The sequence below is a fragment of the Cricetulus griseus genome, chromosome 3 (assembly GCF_003668045.3).
Source record: "Cricetulus griseus strain 17A/GY chromosome 3, alternate assembly CriGri-PICRH-1.0, whole genome shotgun sequence".
Lineage (NCBI taxonomy): Eukaryota > Metazoa > Chordata > Mammalia > Rodentia > Cricetidae > Cricetulus > Cricetulus griseus.
In genome coordinates this window covers 34,692,429-34,710,737 of record NC_048596.1, presented here as the reverse complement: position 1 = coordinate 34,710,737, position 18,309 = coordinate 34,692,429, and the positions used below count along the sequence as shown (strand labels likewise).

General features: G+C 43.3%; 1 protein-coding gene across 7 annotated transcripts in view; it reads left to right on the top strand.

The window, feature by feature from the left end:
• Positions 1-18,309, top strand: part of LOC100770307 (probable global transcription activator SNF2L2) — a 171,661-nt gene that overhangs the window by 61,426 nt on the left and 91,926 nt on the right. For all 7 annotated transcript variants that reach the window (XM_027406479.2, XM_027406478.2, XM_027406477.2 and 4 more), the window contains 9 exons: positions 1,264-1,394; positions 1,626-1,683; positions 3,668-3,768; positions 5,206-5,353; positions 9,154-9,317; positions 10,732-10,798; positions 11,467-11,577; positions 15,120-15,362; positions 17,347-17,460. In XM_027406479.2, the coding sequence (XP_027262280.1) occupies positions 1,264-1,394; positions 1,626-1,683; positions 3,668-3,768; positions 5,206-5,353; positions 9,154-9,317; positions 10,732-10,798; positions 11,467-11,577; positions 15,120-15,362; positions 17,347-17,460 (1,137 nt within the window). The remainder of the gene's footprint in view (positions 1-1,263; positions 1,395-1,625; positions 1,684-3,667; positions 3,769-5,205; positions 5,354-9,153; positions 9,318-10,731; positions 10,799-11,466; positions 11,578-15,119; positions 15,363-17,346; positions 17,461-18,309) is intronic.

Below are 18,309 nucleotides of genomic sequence, written 5' to 3'. Positions count from 1 at the left end.
CTTTTTCTTTGTCGGTTCTTCAGATTTCAGATAGGCAGGGGTTTTTTGTTGTTGTTGTTTTTGTTTTTCTGGTTCGTTTGTTTATCATACACACAATTCCAATGGTTGAATTAGAACCATTCCGGGGAGTTGATTTCAGATAAAGAACATTGTTGGGTGGTAGATGGGCTACACTTCATTGTTCTATCCAAAACCACAGCTTACAGCAATTGTTCCCCTGGGAGTGGTAGGTGAAGGATTGGGGAACTATTAGTTTTAAATGACCTGAATCAGCTTTGCTTGCCTGAAATGAGAACAGACTTTGTTCCAGGGCAAGTATCCCTTGGCCTAAATGCTTGCAGCTAGAAGTGTCTCAGGTTGTGGGTTTGGGGCTTGGACCATGGGGTACTTAGATATATATGAGATACCTTGGGGATAGAACCTAAGTCTAAGCATACACTGCATCTTTGGTTCATATATATCTTACTTTTCTTTTTCAGGTAGGCCTTAATGCATAGTCTGAAGGGGACTTTATTTATTACTTTAGTATGCTTGTGTTTTGACTAACTATGGATAGCCCTTCCCACGGTGCCAGTTATAGTATTTTTCACTTACGCCATCATGTCCACGCTCAGGAAGTTTTAAATTTTGCGTTTTGGGGTTAGAAGTGTTCAGTGTGTAACAGGATAAGGGCTACCTGGAGAATAATAGTGCTCTAACCTAACTTTATATTATCCTGTACAACTGGACTAATAAAGACGTGGCTGCTATTTGGAGCAGGGAGGAGCTTGGCACAGCCAATGCCATTCCACTAGCATTGCTGCCTCCTTGACTGGCCTTCTGTCAGTATGCCTGCACCCTAGTTTCCTTGAATTTCTGTATCTTCTAACTCAGTCTTGACAAATACAGCCAATTAGAAAAGCCAAGGCGTTGTACCTGTGCCTTGGATACCAGAGAGGCCAGTGTGTTCAGATTTTCATTGAGATCAAATTCACATGCTAGATAAGTGCTGCACTATTAAGTCACAGCCAAAGCCCGGGATCTTTTGGAGACAGGGTCTCAGCGTGCAGCCTAGGCTGGCCTTTAACTTGTGACCCTTCTACCTTAGCTTCCAGTGAGTGGTGATCTCTCTCTGCCCACCAAGACACATTAGGCACTACAATGATGAAACACAGAAAGACATTTCAGATACTAAACAACCAAGAGCCTGAGAAATACCCATCACAGACGTGAGAGAGCCTCCTAACATCCCCGGCTTACTTGACTTCTTTTTGCTCTTTCTAGCCCATTGATGAAAGCAGCCAGATGAGTGACCTGCCCGTCAAAGTGACGCACACAGAAACTGGCAAGGTCCTCTTTGGTCCTGAAGCACCCAAAGCAAGTCAGTTGGATGCCTGGCTGGAGATGAATCCTGGGTATGATGTAGAAACATGGGGGTGCTTAGGGCTTCTTTGACAAAGGGTGGGTGTGGCATTCTTTATAAGATTCCCAAACTTCCCAAACAAAACCTGTGTAGCATTTGCAAAGAAATGGTGAAGTTTTGTATCTGTTTTGGTCTCTTATAAGTAGGGTGCTGCAGTTAAGTCACGAATGCCTGTGTTTATAACTCAAAGATCAGCCCCCTCCTCTCCTCTGCTTGTCCCTAGGTATGAAGTTGCTCCCAGATCTGACAGCGAAGAGAGTGACTCTGATTATGAGGAAGAGGTATGTGGACTTCTATCTCTTTTGGGGGTTCACTGACTTGAAAGCTTAAGGACGAAGAAGTGTCTCTTCACAAATGTGGGCTCAGCCCCCAAAGCCTCCATTCCCTACCCCCTGGGTTTGTTTTCAGGTCATGACTGGGTCAAAGTGTCTGGATAGGTTCTGGTGGTGTGTGCCTAGTGACTGTAGTGATAGTCCCTGACTGGTGAGACATCTTGACAAATCCTAAATTCATTTAGAACCAAGGAGAGCAGCTATTGTTGGACTAGAGATGGTACAAAGGTTTTGGGGGCAGAATTTTGAAGATGGATTTCTTGGGGAAAGGCAGTTCCTTATCCCCAAGTGGTCTGAATAAGAGCTAACTGGCCAAGAACTTCTGAAGTCTTCCAAGCCTTGGAGTTCATTAGAAGATTTGAGTCTGGTGCCTGAAATGGAAAAGGCAATATGGGCAAGCATAAAGACTTTAATGTTCATCTGGACTTCCCTTTAAATGTGACTGTTAATTTTGAATTCTTGGATATACTGGATACTCAAAAGGAAATATATTTTTCTGTTTCTTGGAAGGAATACTTAACATGTGTAGAATGAAATGAGAATTTTGGATACTTTCACTAGAGATTAAGAAATAGTAAGGGTATTTGATAGGTTAATTCTGGCATGACTGATTAGTACAAATAAAAAAGATTAAGTGATTTTATATCCTTTGCTTGAATCTGGCTGGTACAGTCATTAAGTCTGGTTAGGACACTAGTGCAGCATGCCACAGATAGATGCCAGGCAGCTGCTGACACAGCCTTGCCTAATAACTGGCGAGGGTTTTAAGGCAATGGTCATTTTCCTTCTGTAGTTTGAATCTTTGCTTTCTAAATTAATATACCATGAACATTTATTGCTTTTAGAAAACAATAAAAATTCCATTTGAAAAAACATAACCATTAAAAAGCAAATACAAAAAAAGAGCAAATACTTTTGTGGCATGATAATATCTCCTAGATATTCTCTCTCTCTCTCTCTCTCTCTCTCTCTCTCTCTCTCTCTCTCTCTCTCTCTCTCTCTCTCTGTCTCTCTCTCTTACTTGAGTGAATAGGTCCATAAATGATCTGTTAGAAGGTTTTTCTTTCTGAGGAAGAGCCTGGCAGTATAAAGATAAGATACAGTGGGCAGTTTAGGCAGCCCTTGCTGCCCAGATGTTGACAGCTGCAGACACCTTCTGACAGCTGAGAAGAGATGCACTCCGCTGACCAAGTGACAAGAGCCCCAGGCCACCAGCCAGTGAGTGACTTTTAGCACCTCATTTCTAGGAGGCACTTCCTAGTGATCTGGTGTCATTGACTTGTGTCACTATTGATACTTGTCATGTGTGTCCATTTTTCAGTCAATTGCTAGGAAACACATGTTCACCTTTAGACTGGCTTTGAGTGTCAGGTTAGTACATAATGAATATTTAGTGATGTTTCCAACAGGTAGGGAGGCGATGACATTCTTTGCCAAGGGAATGATGCTTTTGTCTGAACACTCAGGGTTGTGTGGTGTGAAGCAGCCTCAGAAAGCAGCACGCTTAGCAAGTCAGATCCTCTACAGTCATGGGGACCACAGAGTCCCTCATCATCACTAAAAAGGGCATCCTGGGGAGGATGCCAAGTCTTTGATACCTGCTTTTGGAGAGAGGAATATTGAATTATAAAACAGAGCTATGGTCTGTATATCTGCTTTGATTGACCAAATAATTACATGCCTTCCTGGTATGATTTTTCACACACTTTTCTTGGGAGTACGGGTCTTAGGAGCATCTCCTGTTCTCTCTCATTCAGCAATGAAATGGTGAATTACTTGGTTTAAGCAGTTGTTAAATTTATTTCCTCCTTTAATTGGATTTACTTGCTTCATTTGTGAAGTAAAATACTATTTATTCTCTTTATAAAACGCGGAAATCATGGAACGTTGTTGTTAAAATATAGGCCTTGTTGTATCTCTGTTCTTCCTCCAGGATGAAGAAGAAGAGTCCAGTAGGCAGGAAACGGAGGAGAAGATACTGCTGGATCCAAACAGTGAAGAAGTTTCCGAAAAGGACGCCAAGCAGATCATTGAGTATGTGGCCCTCAGAGTTTTTAATTACAAGTACAGTGTTGGAGGTTCATGCGGTGTGAGTTTTCTGTGTAAAAGTCCTGTTTAAAGACAGGAACAGACTTCATACTCACACTCCAACGAGAGTGTCCCCTCAGCTTCTCACAGGACATTTCTGAGCTCTGGACTCCTCTGGTCAAGGGCTTTGTGTTGCTCCCCTTCATCCGTCCCTCCCTCCCTCCCTCCCTCCTCCCTCCCTCCCTCCCTCCCTCCCTTGACTCCAGCATCCTATCTCCTGCTCAGGTTCTTTTCTTGACTTCATGCCTGTCATTTGTACTTCTATTCCAGATTAGACTAATCAAACTTACATAGTCCCCCACTGTGTGTGTGTGTGTGGGGGGGATTGCTTGCCTTCCCTTCTTCCTTCAAAGCCATCAACATACCCAGAAAGACCAAGGGTGAATACCATTCTTTTGTCATTCTGGCTGTCATAGCTTCATCAGCTGTCCACTCTGCCCAGGTCCAAATTTATCTTCAGCTTCTGCTGTCTGGGTGCCAGGCACCATATCTGGCCCCATTCCAGCCCATCCCCTGATAGTGATCCACACACCTCATTGCTTGTGTGGCTATTATTATTGGAGCATTGTTCTGAAATAGGAGACAAAAGAGGGCATTCAAATGATGAGACTTTCCAACAAGAAGAAATGGGTGTTCTGATCTGTTTTTCTCTTCCCAGGTTCTTTGCCCCACTTTAGGAGCCTTTGCTTTCCACTGAACCCATGGTTTTTCAGTGACACTTTTAAGAATGGGCAGTGGCCAGAGGTTAAGAACACTAGCTGCTCTGCCAGAGGTCCTGAGTTCAATTCCCAGCAACCACATGGTGGCTTACAATAATGAAATCTGGTACCCTCTTTCTGGCAGAACACTGTATACCTAATAAGTAAATCTTAAGAATGCTGTAATCATAATAAATTTAAAAAAAAAAGAATGGGCAGTGGCTCTTCCATGTGCATTGGGTAAAAGACCCCCACGAGGCATAGTGGGAGAAGGAAACCCTTTATCTTGTCCTTCCCCTCCAATATCCTCTTCAGTCCTCTCCTACTTGTCCTCCAAGCTTTCCTAGTTTCCTATGGATGGGATTTATCTTTGCATCCAAAGGACACCCAGGACAGCTTCATTGGCAAAGGGCTGATCTCCAGCTGTGCAGGTTGGTTTCTGAAGGTCAGGGCCCCTTTTGGGACCCTCAAGGTAACCTCTGTGAGTTACAAGTTCTTCACATGTATGATGTGGAGCTGATACGATGAGGATGACCCTTCTCAGTTTCTGTGAACTTTACAAAGAATGTTTTTAACTGCAGGGCAGGTAATAACCCACAGCAGCACTTTTAGGCTCTCAAGTCATTTCTCGTGACAGAACTCAGATTCAAATAGCTCCATGGACTTTCTACTTTGTCTTCTTCAGGACTGCGAAACAGGATGTGGACGATGAATACAGCATGCAGTACAGTGCCAGAGGGTCGCAGTCCTACTACACGGTGGCCCATGCCATCTCCGAGAGGGTAGAGAAGCAGTCTGCCCTCCTCATTAATGGGACCCTAAAGCATTACCAGGTAACCGGTGTGTTTGTGGCCCCATAGCAAGCCTTGGTTGTGCATACCTGTCATCCCCAAATGTGTGTGCTCCACTTTAGGAGCTGTAGTCAGCTTAGGAAGAGGTTCTAAAGACAGGAAGACATTCTGGGTTGAATACCTTATAATATGGAAGGATCCCCCGCCACCCCCAACCCCCGACTCTTCACAGGGCTTCCTTCAGAGCACTGTGCTCAACATTGCAGCTACACTGGGTTTGTTTTTGTCACCCTGGCATGGATTTTGAAAGAAATGCTAGCTTAACATTTGGACCAGTTTCACTGTGATTCTTTGCAAAAAGAGAAAAAAAGCAGCCTGATTCCATTAGGCAGGGAACCTGAAGTAAATGCAGTATTACTTCAGCTTTAGTTGTAGCGATAGTGGGATGGTAGGGGTCCGGAGTGCAATCTCCTACACATATACCTCTTTCTTAAGGAACAATTAAGTTGTTGACCTCCCCCACCTCCTTGCTTTGGTTAAAAACCAGGCTGTAAATGTGCCAGGTGCTTCCTTTGACCTGTTCAATTCCAGGACATGTCTTGTCTTCTCGCTCTAACTTCTCTACCTGGTTACCTGAAATGTGTTCCTTGAAACATTTGTTCCATGAGTTACTTCCTCAAAAATTAAAAGCTAAAATAAGATAGTAACCTTTCGTGGTCAGATAAATGCAGGTGATACCATTTGCTAGGACTAAACTATTGTAATTTAGTATCCCAAATGTGGATGCTGGTGAGGGTTAGTTGACCGTCTCAGGCCAGCTGCAAAATCACCTCGGCAGTGACTCCTCTCTGTCCATCCACAGCACCTACCTTCTTATTGAGGACAGGGGAGATAAATGTTCTCCATTGTGGACATTAGCATCCTATAGAAAAGTAACTTTTTAAGCACGGTTGGAAGGTTGGAATCCGAAGTTCTCAAAGATCTTTCTCTACCACTGCCTGGTTCCCTTTTATATTACCCCTTACTAATATCATTTGTAGAAGCAATCATCTCAAAGTCCCTGAGGTCAGCCACTGCCTCCCATCATTCCATGGGCCCTGTCTGGACTGATGGCAAAAGCGGAAGAATGACAAGCAATGCCGGGGTAGCATTACTGAAACCATTTTCATCTCTCGGATTGTCTTGGGAAAGTCTTTCCCTGGAGCTCTTGAAACATACCTTGAAAATCACTGCCCTGTAAGGCCACACCACCCCCCTTTTATGAGGTCAGGGTATTCTTTTTAATCTCATTTGACCTACTTGATATCTCGTCAGTGGACCTTTTGCTGTATTTGGTATGGCAGATCCATTTCTATATATATATATATATATATATATATATATATATATATATATATACACTTTTGCTACTGTGTGTGTGTGTGTGTGTGTGTGTGTGTGTGTGTGTACACGTGTGTGTCTGTCTGTCACATCCTGCTCATGGAGGTCAGAGGGCAACCTGTAGAAGTTGCTTCTCTCCTTTCACCATGTGGGTTCCAGGAACTGAATTCAGTCTTGGCAGGAAGCGCCCAGATGGCCCTCATAAATAGATGTAAATGCCATACTGCTTTCCTCTTGCCATTCCTCACCTTTGTTAGCAGTCTTCATGCCCCCCTATCAAATCTAGCCCCTCCTACTTCCAGATGTGAATTCCTGTGCACTCCCCACCCCCTGGCTGGGCTCTGTCCACTCCTTGGGATGAAGTGCACCCTTCCTTTCCTTCTGGGCTTTTGACAGGAAAACTCCTCTCCTGCAGTCTGAGCAATCCTGCCTGCTTTATGATTTCTGTTTCTCACAGCAAGTTCATAGGTGGTCCCAGGCAAGCTTCCTGTGACTCCCTGCCTGACACGTTTCACCTTGGCAGCCAGAGCTAGCTAGCTACAGCCTTCCTGCTGCCTTCTAGAGAACCCTGCTCTGATTCATCTCCTTCCCACATTCTACAGCCCAGGAGAGCACAAGTGTCTTTCCACATGCTTTGTGAGATTCTAAGCTCCTCCCCTGCCTCTGGTTTTGCTTTTCTTTTATCTGAGATCCCCCCTCCTCCTCCTACCCCTCTCTCTTTCCTCCTCTCTTCTCTCCATCTCTTCCCCTTCTCACCTCCTTCCTTCCCCTCTCCCTCCTTTCCCCTTCCCTTTCCCCCTCTCTCCCTCTACCTCTTCCTCCCTTCCCCTTCCTCTCTCCCTGTCTTCGTCCCTTTACCCTCCCCCTCCCCCTCTCTCCCTTCTTACCAATGTTTCTGGCATTTAGCTGACTTCCCCAAAGCTGGTGGTCAGATAGCAAACAGCTCGTCTTTCCTACCATTGTGGTTTCCATCCTGTCCCCTTTACCCCTCTCTCTCTTTTAACTTGGTTTTTAGATTTAGCCTACAGAGCCATGGTTATATTATGGCAGCTTTGTACACACTTTGCTTTAAGACAGGTTCTCATATAGCCCAGGTCAGACAGAACTTACTCCATAGTCAAGGATAACCTTGTGAACTCCTGATTCTCTTGCCTTGGCTCCCAAGTGCTGGGCTGGGCCTTGGCCATCACCTGGCCTCCTTTGTTGTGGTTGAATCTCTTCCCCCACTTGGCCCTTTTGTCTCCTCCTTCTCCCTGTTTACCCCTTCTCTCTCCGGGCTTTTCTGTTTCTCTTCTCTCTTTGTGTTGCTGTCCTACAAACTTTTAAGATGACTTAGGTCTTGCACAAGGTCCCCTTTGTCTTAGGAGAATCTTCAGACGGTCATGGTGCTTCCCTCAGGAAAACTGTCATCAGTACAAGTGTATGCCCCTCCATCACATTGGGCTACTTGATCCAGAGAGTGTTCACTGCTTCCTCCCTGACACAAGCTTCTGAAGGGACTGTGAGTCTACCTTGGCATCCATCTGCTGTAGTTCCTTGTATGATCCTGTGTGAAGAAGAGTTGTTTAAACATTTTAAGTGCAAGGTCATAATGTTTTCTCAGCATAACTTAATTAGCAAGTTAACTTGACTGTACCGTGTGTATGTGTGTGTGTATACACATATGTATACTTATGTTACATATGATTGATGCTGTCATTTAAACCCAGCATTGCATTATGATAGTGATAATCCATGTTCTCACCTCATTCTTCTTTTGTGCTTAAATGAGAATCTAAAGCTGGGACTTGGGTGCACTGCTTCCATGCTTAGAAAATGCATTGTCCATCTTCCAGGCAGCCAGCTTCCAGGGAGCTGCCTTCTCAAAGTGCCCACAGTGCAGAGTTTCTGTGTGCTGCCTGGGGCCTTTCTTTGCCAGGAAGAGAAATGTCCTTCTGGAGGCCAGCCGAGTGGCCTTGGCTCCCTGGTCACAGGCTTCCTGCATCAGGGATGGCACCCTGGGGCAGGCTGTTCATGATCCAGAAAGAGGTTTCTGATGATCAGTGGTCTGTGTGCCAGCTCAGCCTTCTGGTTTGTCTTTAATCCTCGAATTGGTTTTTTTGTTCTTGGAGTGGTTGGAATAGATTTTGGTTTGGGTTTTCTTCATTTATAATAATTCTAGAATGTCATCTACTGTGAAATGTTAAGTATGGATGAGCAACAAAGCTGCTTCAAATCCCACCAGTGCGCTATAGCCCATCCTTTCTAAATCTGATTAACACCGAGCACCTGCCAAGCAGCAGGGGCGATTACAGGCTCATCTTTTAAATTCCTTTTGCGTTGGTGCCTCCCCCACTTTGCTACTGTGGGAAACTCAGCATACAGCATGGAGAAGTTAAGAAGTCACAGCCTCACTTGAGTTGTATTAGTATTAATTACCTGTGCAGATCTTGGATAATTGAAACAATTACTCTTCATTTCAGCTCCAGGGCCTGGAATGGATGGTTTCCCTGTATAATAACAATTTGAATGGAATCTTAGCTGATGAAATGGGGCTAGGCAAGACCATCCAGACCATTGCACTCATCACATATCTGATGGAGCACAAAAGACTCAATGGCCCCTATCTCATCATTGTTCCCCTCTCGTAAGTACAGTAATTTATTCCACAGTCATCACTCTCTATGTTGGAGATTGCCCTATCAGTGGCTCGCCCTTGTTTCCCATTTCAGATAGAAAAGTAGTATCGTTTTGGAATACCAGGAATACATAATCTGAATATTGGTTTTAATTTTCCACCCAAGCCCACCCATCCCACTGCAGCCTTTTGGCTGGCTAGTAAAGTACGTCTATGTAGTCATTCTTATTGGCCATTAACATTTTACACCCTGTAGAGCAATCTCAACCTTCCTCGTGCTAAGACCCTTTAATACCCTTTAGACCCTCATGCTGTGGTGACCCCCCCACACCATAAAGTTATTTCATTGCTACTTTGGAACTGTAATTTTGCTATTAGGAATGGTGGTGATATGCTGGATATCTGATTATGTGACCCCATTGCCCAAAGGGCTCATGACCCAGAGGTTGAGAACGGCTGATGTAGAATGGGTCCGAGTAAGTAGCTTTTTGAAGGGAAAAGTGAGAGCATTTTTAGAGCTATTTTCCTTGATGTACTTACACTTGTACACCTTCCTTATTGTATCTTTAAAATCATTGCTGTGATCTCTGCATCAAAGTAAACTTTGTATGTACACATGGCGTTTCAATGGCTCGTTGCTCCAGAAGGACAGTCTTTGCTGTTTCTAGCACAGCCCCAAGTCCTCGCCCACTGGTGGCTCCGGCTGGTCTTTACCCAACAATCTTTGAGCCACCCTCCCTGGGAGTGAAGTGCTTCTATGCATGCGTGTCAGGGTGACACTTTACTCACTGAGATCTTGTCATGGATTGCAGTCCTGAGACAACTCAGACCTTCAGGAAGAACAAGGCTGTTGATTTTGTATTTCCTTCCATTTTTTTTTTTTTCAAAAGAAGGCTCTGACTTATCTGCCTCCATAATATTTACATGCCCTTTGCATTAGACCTATATTTGCATGGTCTGACTTGGATATTTTGGTTACACTTTTGGGGTTTAAAAAAAATCATTCAGTATCTCTTGCTTCTTTTTGATAGACCTACTTACTGTTTCTTATGGTTTTGTAATTTCTCTTCCCCATATGAAGTTCTTGGAGCTTACGTGGCTAGTTGTGACAAACCCAAAGCATCAGTGATTGTTGGTTTTCAGAAGCACAGGAAAACTCTGGTGTTTTGTACCACACATAGTTGTCCAGTTTTGAATTGTTTTTTTATGAGTTTTGAAATGTAGAATTAACACATTTTGTGGCACTTCATTTCCAGCTTACCTCCTATCTCCATACCTTTAGCATAAATATGTATCTGGGGTATTTTGTATTTTTTAGCCCAGTTTAAGGCAAGGGCTAAAAATAAGTAACAGTTTTCTATTAACTGAATTTATATACATGGGTATGTGTGTGTTTACTGTGTTTTTTGTTGTTGTTTTGTAGGACTCTGTCTAACTGGACATATGAATTTGACAAATGGGCTCCTTCTGTGGTGAAAATTTCTTACAAGGTTTGGAGCTTTAATATTTATATATAAATGTGGAAAAGCAAAAAAAAAAATTGGGCCCTCTTTTCTTCATTCTATATGCACATCTGTGAACTGTATTTGGTTGTAAAGTTTTGTCATGTACATCATGTACTAAACAGTGAGAGTTAATCATCCCAAGAAGATTACTGTAATAAACCATAATTACTTTCAGATAGTGAAATGCAGAAGAAAATTGTTAATTATCATATTGCGAGGTTTCTGATGAGAGTAATACAAATGACAAATACCGCACTTTCTGTGTGCTACTGACTGCCTCACTGTGGGCTGCTACTGTGCCGAATGTTCCTGCAAAGTCAGGCAATTACTGGGGCGCTGGGGCTGCCTGCTGCACGCTCCCACAGAAAGGGAGCTTTTCAGCCAAGCAACGGGTTCCCTGCTACTGCAAGCTTGCTGCAATTTCCTTCTCTCTTCTCCTTTTTCGGCCTTAAGTGGGAAGCCTTCCTGAAAGGATCTGGAAAGGGTCAAGATATGTGTGGTTTAGCTACCACTTTCTTCAGGGATAATAGAGCAGTATATGGTAATACATTTATGTGCATGTCACCTGTCTAGGTTCCATTAAGCTCTGAACAGTGAGAAATAGCACCTATGTACTTCCAGTGGGTAATCAATGTATTTTTCTTTCCATTCAGGGTACCCCTGCCATGCGACGCTCCCTTGTTCCCCAGCTACGGAGTGGCAAATTCAATGTCCTCCTGACTACTTATGAATACATTATAAAAGACAAGCACATTCTTGCAAAGGTATGATTTTTTTTCAAAAAAATTTTTTCTTTTATCTCTAATTGTGGATCATCTTACCAGAGTGTAAAGTATCCCTCAATTGTACTCAATAGTATAATTTGATCATTAGATGGCTGGTTTCTTCATTTTTTTTTCCTGAAATCTTGGTCATGGGATTTAATACTTTATATAATGTTGTGTGTGTGTCTGAGACAGAATGAGAGAGAAGAGAGAGGAGAGGGAGACAGAGACAGAGAGGAAGGGAGAGGGGAGATAGAGACAGAGAGGCACAGAGAGAGACAGAGAGAGAGGAGATTGATTGATTGATTGATTGATTGATTGATTGATTGATTGATTGATTGATCGATTGATCCTAGGCTCCTCCCTGCCCATTTGTAGTGAGTTCACATTCTTTCTTTTTTAATTTCCTTTATTTTTATTTTGTGTGTATGAGTGTTTTACCCAAAACACACATGTGCACAGTGCCCTTGGAGGCCAAAAGGGGGCATTAGATCCCCTGGGACTGGACTTAGAGAAGGATGTGAGCCTCTCTGTGAATGCTAGAAATGGGTCCCCTAAAAAAGCAGCCTTCTCTCCAACCCCAGTTCCACATCTATTAAGAAAATTCACCTGGGTTCCTTTTGCGATTTTTCTCTCCAGCAGCCCTGAATGTGTTTGGAAAGAAATAATTGTTTTTGTTGCCCTGGGTTATTGTCAGCACAGCTTCATTCCTCTTGTGCCTCTCTCTCCGAAGGCAAGCAGGCACCCCTCCAGATGGTGTCCTCCATCTGAGCATTTATCCAAGCTGAAGCTGGTGTGCTTTATCTGTTTTCAGTTTTTTTTTTCCTGGTAAAATAACGGACAATTATTGTTTAAATTACTCAGGGCTGTTCCTGGGGCTTTTTATTTGGTGCTGAGAAAGAGTTGCTTCTGTGACCTACCTGGCTCCTCATTTGTATGTTTCAAGTTGTCCTTTAGCCACAAATGGGAAGGTTTTCTTCCCATTTATCTCATGTTGTCTCCTAATATGATCGTGCAGAAGGATGAACGTACCATCTTTCCTGGAACAAATCATGAAAACTTAATCCCCGCCCCCATGGTAATTTTCTTTGCCCTGTAGTGTATTGGAAACCTCTAATCTGAAACTAAGTTATGGTCAGAATTCAGCAGAAGTCCTATTTCTGGGGTTTGTTCCATCTCTGCATTAAACCTTTGTTCTGGGAGCTGTGAGTTCCCTTCATGGTATCATAGGAAATAACATAAAGGAAACTCATGCCCAGGGGAGATTTAATAATTGAGATGACACTGACAGCAATTCCGCCTTCCAGTTAGTTCTTCATGCTCCGAGAGATGAATTTGGCAGTGTCAAAAATGACGTGTCTCCAAATATTACTGTGGGAATGTGTTTTTGCCTTTGAGATCCCTAAAAAAAAATCATCTAGTGTCTTGTGCATATGTATTTCAAAAGTCATTGGAGATGCCTGGTAACGAGAAGCCGTGCTTTTATTTGTTACTGGAGAAATGGCTTTCCAGAAAGGGGTGGTAATTTCTCTAGGCAGAAGACCTAATTAGTACATACTCAGTGGCAGAATCAAAGGTCTCTGGTTCCTTGCTGCTTCATAAGCCCAACTGAAGAAGAGAGTCAATTTAGAATATCTACTTAGATGCATTTTTATCTGTAGACCTCTTTTTCACTGCTGTTGGTAAGTTGTCTGTAGAACTTTGGTCATTGTTACACACTTGGCAGTGGTAGAGATACAGGGCAGGGGATGCTGCTAATTTCTTTTATCTGGATATCCCAACTTGGCTGATTGTTGTTTTTTCTTTTCCCTGGCTTCACTGGTCCTTCTAATGAGGAGGTGAGAATTATGTCATACTTGCTTGTCTCCTTCCTCTGACTCTCACTCCAGAACCAGAGACATCTGAGCAGCAGACATTTTTATTTTTTAACCAATGCCATCTTTGTGTAGGTCAGGGATTCTCAATCTGTGGTTCATAACCCCTTTCACAGGGAACGACCCTGTTACAGCGGTCACCTGGGGCCATCTGAAGTATCAGATATTTACATTACAGTTCATAGCAATAGCAAAATTACACTTATAAGGTAGCAACGAAAATAATTTTATGGTTGGGGTCACCACAACATGAGTTATTAAAGGGCCGTGGCATTTGGAAGCTTGAGAACCACTGGTGTAGACAAAGGCTAGGCTTAGTGGTATGACCTTCCTAGTTCTCCCTTTGAGCAGTAAACTTGAAGAGGCTGAAAGGTAGGGTATGAGATAGGAAAGGACCTCTGGGAATATCATTCCATGCTCACTCTTGCCTTTTTAGATATTAGTCGTGTTGAGGAGTTTGCTGTGTTTAGTTCAAAGTTTGGCCCAGGGGGAAGATGGTAGTTTGGCACTGCATTTCTACCAATAAGACTTTGATCATTTTGGCAGGTGAGGGACATGCATGAACTGAGGAGGCCTGTTAGTTTTTTTTGTTTTGTTTTGTTTTTTGTTTTTTGAGACAGGGTTTCTCTGTATAGCTTTGGAGTCTATCCTGGCACTTGCTCTGGAGACCAGGCTGGCCTCGAACTCACAGAGGTCCTCCTGCCTCTGCCTCCTGAGTACTGGGATTAAAGGCATGCGCCACCAACACCCAGATTGTTTTTTTTTTTTTTTAAGAAACTAAATGTGTAGATTTTTGTGTGTAATATTCCAGCTTTCCAGTGTTAGCAACCCAACACCGAGCCATCTCTAGAGGTAGCAGACCACTGGTCTATTAGGAAAGAAGGCAGGAAGGCAAGAGGGCCTAGGAGATAGTGCCCTCACTGCTGTTGTTTGGTGCAGCTACAGACAATGAAACAGGAGCCACAAAACTCAACAAAACCTATGGGGAGTTTATTGGGAAAGGGATCGAAGGGAGGTGTAGGTGTTGGCCGACTGGGAGCAGAAATGGAAAAAGAGAGAATAGGTGGAGGCGCTTGCTTAAAAGGGAAAACTTGCACATGTATAGAGTCCTTATGCAGCCACATAGCACACAATATAGACATGCAGTGCATGGTACTGTGAGCTGTTTAAGTATCTGCCTGAATGCCCATGTACTTGCCCTGCCAGTTATCTGGGCTGGGTCAGCATAATGCCAGGATATCAACACCCAAATCTTCCAGAAACCAGTTACTAATGCCTGCTGCAAGAGGCTTTAAGTTCATGCTGTACATGTACAGGGGTATCATGATCACAAAAGTCTGGAAGATCTGTCTTGACACAGAAACAAGAAGACAGTTGGGTGGAAAGGGGCCAGGCCTAGACTTAGGAGTGCCCATTGCACTCTGGGCCTGGTTTTTTCTTTCTAAAGGTGAACTGGAATCACTTGTCCTGAGAGGAGCATTGTTGTTTTAACATTCTGCCAGGCGTGGGCAAGGCTCCATTGGTTGGGATTCCTTTCTCTTAAAGATATCATTCTGTATCCATGTGCTAAATTGGATTCTTTGTTTTCCCACACACATACCCCGCCATTTGGAAGCCACTATATTTCTGTTTACTAACTACACACTGGTTCTTCCTCTTGTGTTTCAGATTCGGTGGAAATACATGATTGTGGATGAAGGCCACCGAATGAAGAATCACCATTGCAAGCTGACTCAGGTCTTGAACACACACTATGTCGCCCCCAGAAGGATCCTTTTGACTGGGACCCCGCTACAGAATAAGCTCCCTGAACTCTGGGCCCTCCTCAACTTCCTTCTCCCTACAATCTTCAAGAGTTGCAGCACATTTGAGCAGTGGTTTAATGCTCCATTTGCCATGACTGGCGAAAGGGTACTGGTCAAACTGTGTGTGTGTGTGTGTGTGTGTGTGTGTGTGAGAGAGAGAGAGAGAGAGAGAGAGAGAGAGAGAGAGAGAGAGAGAGAGAGAAGAGAGAGAAGGAGGGAGGGAGGGAGGGAGGGAGGGAGTCTGTAAGTCTATGTGTATGTGTGTGTGAGAGACTGTAAGTGTGTGTGTTTGTGTGTATGTGTGTGTGTGTGTGTGAGAGAGAGAGAGAGAGAGAGAGGGGGGGAGGGAGTCTGTAAGTCTATGTGTATGTGTGTGTGAGAGACTGTGTGTGTGTGTTTGTGTGTGTGTGTGTGAGAGAGAGAGAGAGAGAGGGAGTCTGTAAGTCTATGTGTATGTGTGTGTGAGAGACTGTGTGTGTGTGTTTGTGTGTGTGTGTGTGTGTGTGAGAGAGAGAGAGAGAGAGAGAGGGAGGGAGTCTGTAAGTCTATGTGTATGTGTGTGTGAGAGACTGTGTGTGTGTGTTTGTGTGTGTGTGTGTGTGTGTGAGAGAGAGAGAGAGAGAGAGAGAGGGAGGGAGTCTGTAAGTCTATGTGTATGTGTGTGTGAGAGACTGTAAGTGTGTGTGTGTTTATGTATGTGTGTGTGTGAGAGAGAGAGAGAGAGAGAGAGACTGTGTGTGTGGGAGAAAGAGAGAGAGGGGGAGAGAGAGAGAGACTGTAAGTCTATGTGTGTGTATGTGTTTGTGTATATTTTCCACTGTGTGGTGGTAAAATGAAAGCAGAGGGCATAAAACTTGGAATATAAGAGCCACAGAAACCTCACAGGTGGTTTACAATGTTTTTTGGTCAGTGGATGGGATCTGGTCTCATTTGGGATTATGTTTTCTCCTCTGAATCTAGATTCATATGGGGCATCCCAGCCTCTTTGCCTTTTGCCAGCTTTTTCCAGACTGATAGTGTTCAACCACAGCATGCCACAGGGAGGGTGAGAATGACTTGATCAGTATAACCAAACCAACTCAACCAATCCAATATGAACGCAGAAATCTTTCCTTGTTATAAACACAAGACTCTCCTTAGACATACTTCCACATAGAGTTTGAGTGTAATGTATTAATTTTCCACACATTTTTTTTTCAGGTTTTAGTGTAAGCCTCCATTTTTATCTGTACATAAATACTCCTTAAATCCTGGAGTAGCTATTCTCAAATGTATTATTATTATTATTATCATTATCATCTTTATTATTGTTGCTGTTATTATTATTCCTTTAACCATCTTCTCTTTGAGCCCATGAAAGGCAAGCTTGGGCTATTGCAAGGAAAAAAATCCCCGGAAGGGACACATGCCCTTTTGATTGACGTTTCCTTGATTATAGGAATGAAAAGCCACACGAAAATGCTTTAGAGAAACTATGTTTGAACTCTTAATCCTTTGTCTTGAGGTACCTTGTAGGTAGGTACATTTGCTGCTCATTAACTCACTTGCCCATTTAGAGAAAGCAATGTCAATTAATTCTGCCCCCTAGAGGCTAACAAAGGAAGGTGAACAAAGACTTGGGCCAAGAAAGGGAAAGGAGCGATGATGGAGGAGCCAGGAGCCCTCCTAGCTTAAAGAGCACTTGCTCTAGTTCTTCCCATTTTCATTTTCAAGCACCCATCCCTTTGTATATTTCTGCACTGGGCAAACAAACCTCAAGGGCTTCCACTGATGTAGGAGCACACAAACTGTTGCTACCTTTTCCCATCTGTCACTCTTAAGTTAGCCCTTATTGTTGTCCATAGTCTATGTTTGGGGCTGTTCATATTACTAATGTGGGCCCATTCCCACAGAACTAGACTCTAAGGCAAAGACACCTATTTGGAGGTCATTCTATTCCCAAGGGGTAGGCAGGTGGGAAGAGGATTTAGAGGTGTAGAAGGCTCTCATAAACCCGGCTTTATAGCATGTGAAATCTCAGTAGCATATTGAAATACAAAGTTTCTCTGTGTGAAACTTCCTTCACGAATTCATCTAAGGCTGTTTTGTAGGTGGACTTAAATGAAGAAGAAACTATCTTGATCATCAGGCGTCTGCACAAGGTGTTGAGACCCTTTTTACTGAGGAGACTGAAGAAAGAGGTTGAATCCCAGCTTCCAGAAAAGGTCAGTTGCAGTTTTTCCCATTCCTGTGCATGCGTTTTCAGCACCCGCCTCTGAGGCTGCATGTCTAAAGTAACAGGCCTAGAGTGCAGATGCAAAATATCTGGAAAACATACTCGAGGACTCTCTGTGTTTGATGGAGCTGGGTGGGGTAGGGTCACATTTTCAGTCTGGTTTCCATAACTTTGGAGTGGGTTTAATAAAATAATGAAATTAATGGAGTCCTATTACAATTTGACTTTAGCTTTTTTGTTTAAGTTACTAAGCTTGTGAAGTTGCACCTGGAGGCACTTCAGAACTGTCCTGCTTTAAGGCAAATACGGATTGGCATTTGGTACTTGTGTCATCACTGAAGGGAAATTGAAGGGATCAGTAAGCATCTGCCAGGTTTCCTGAACCTTCATCCAGTGTTCAATATTTGTGATGTTATTGTTTTGATAGAGAGTTGCTTTAGATGGGCAGACTGGGATGTGCATTTGTGTGGTGTAACTAAGTTCCTGTAGACTGACTTGCCTGGGAACTTCTAGGCAAGTAGTTTTCACATTTCTCTTTGGAAATAGTTTTTGGTTCTGTTGAGTTTCTTTGGGCCTTGATTGGTATTGGACTTAGATTTCAATTACTGTACCTCTGGTCCTATTCTGCTACAACCTACACCTGAACTTACATCCTCTAAAAGGTAGCTTGCTTGGGGTTCGATACTGGTTTGGGGTGTTGTTGTTGTTTGCTTGCCTGTTTGTTTTTGTATGACATCTTTTATTTGCATTTCTCTTGATGGGTTAAATCTAAGATGTCCTGTTATTTTATGGTTGTGGATTTTTCTTGGGTAACAAATACTGGACAGATTGGTGCATC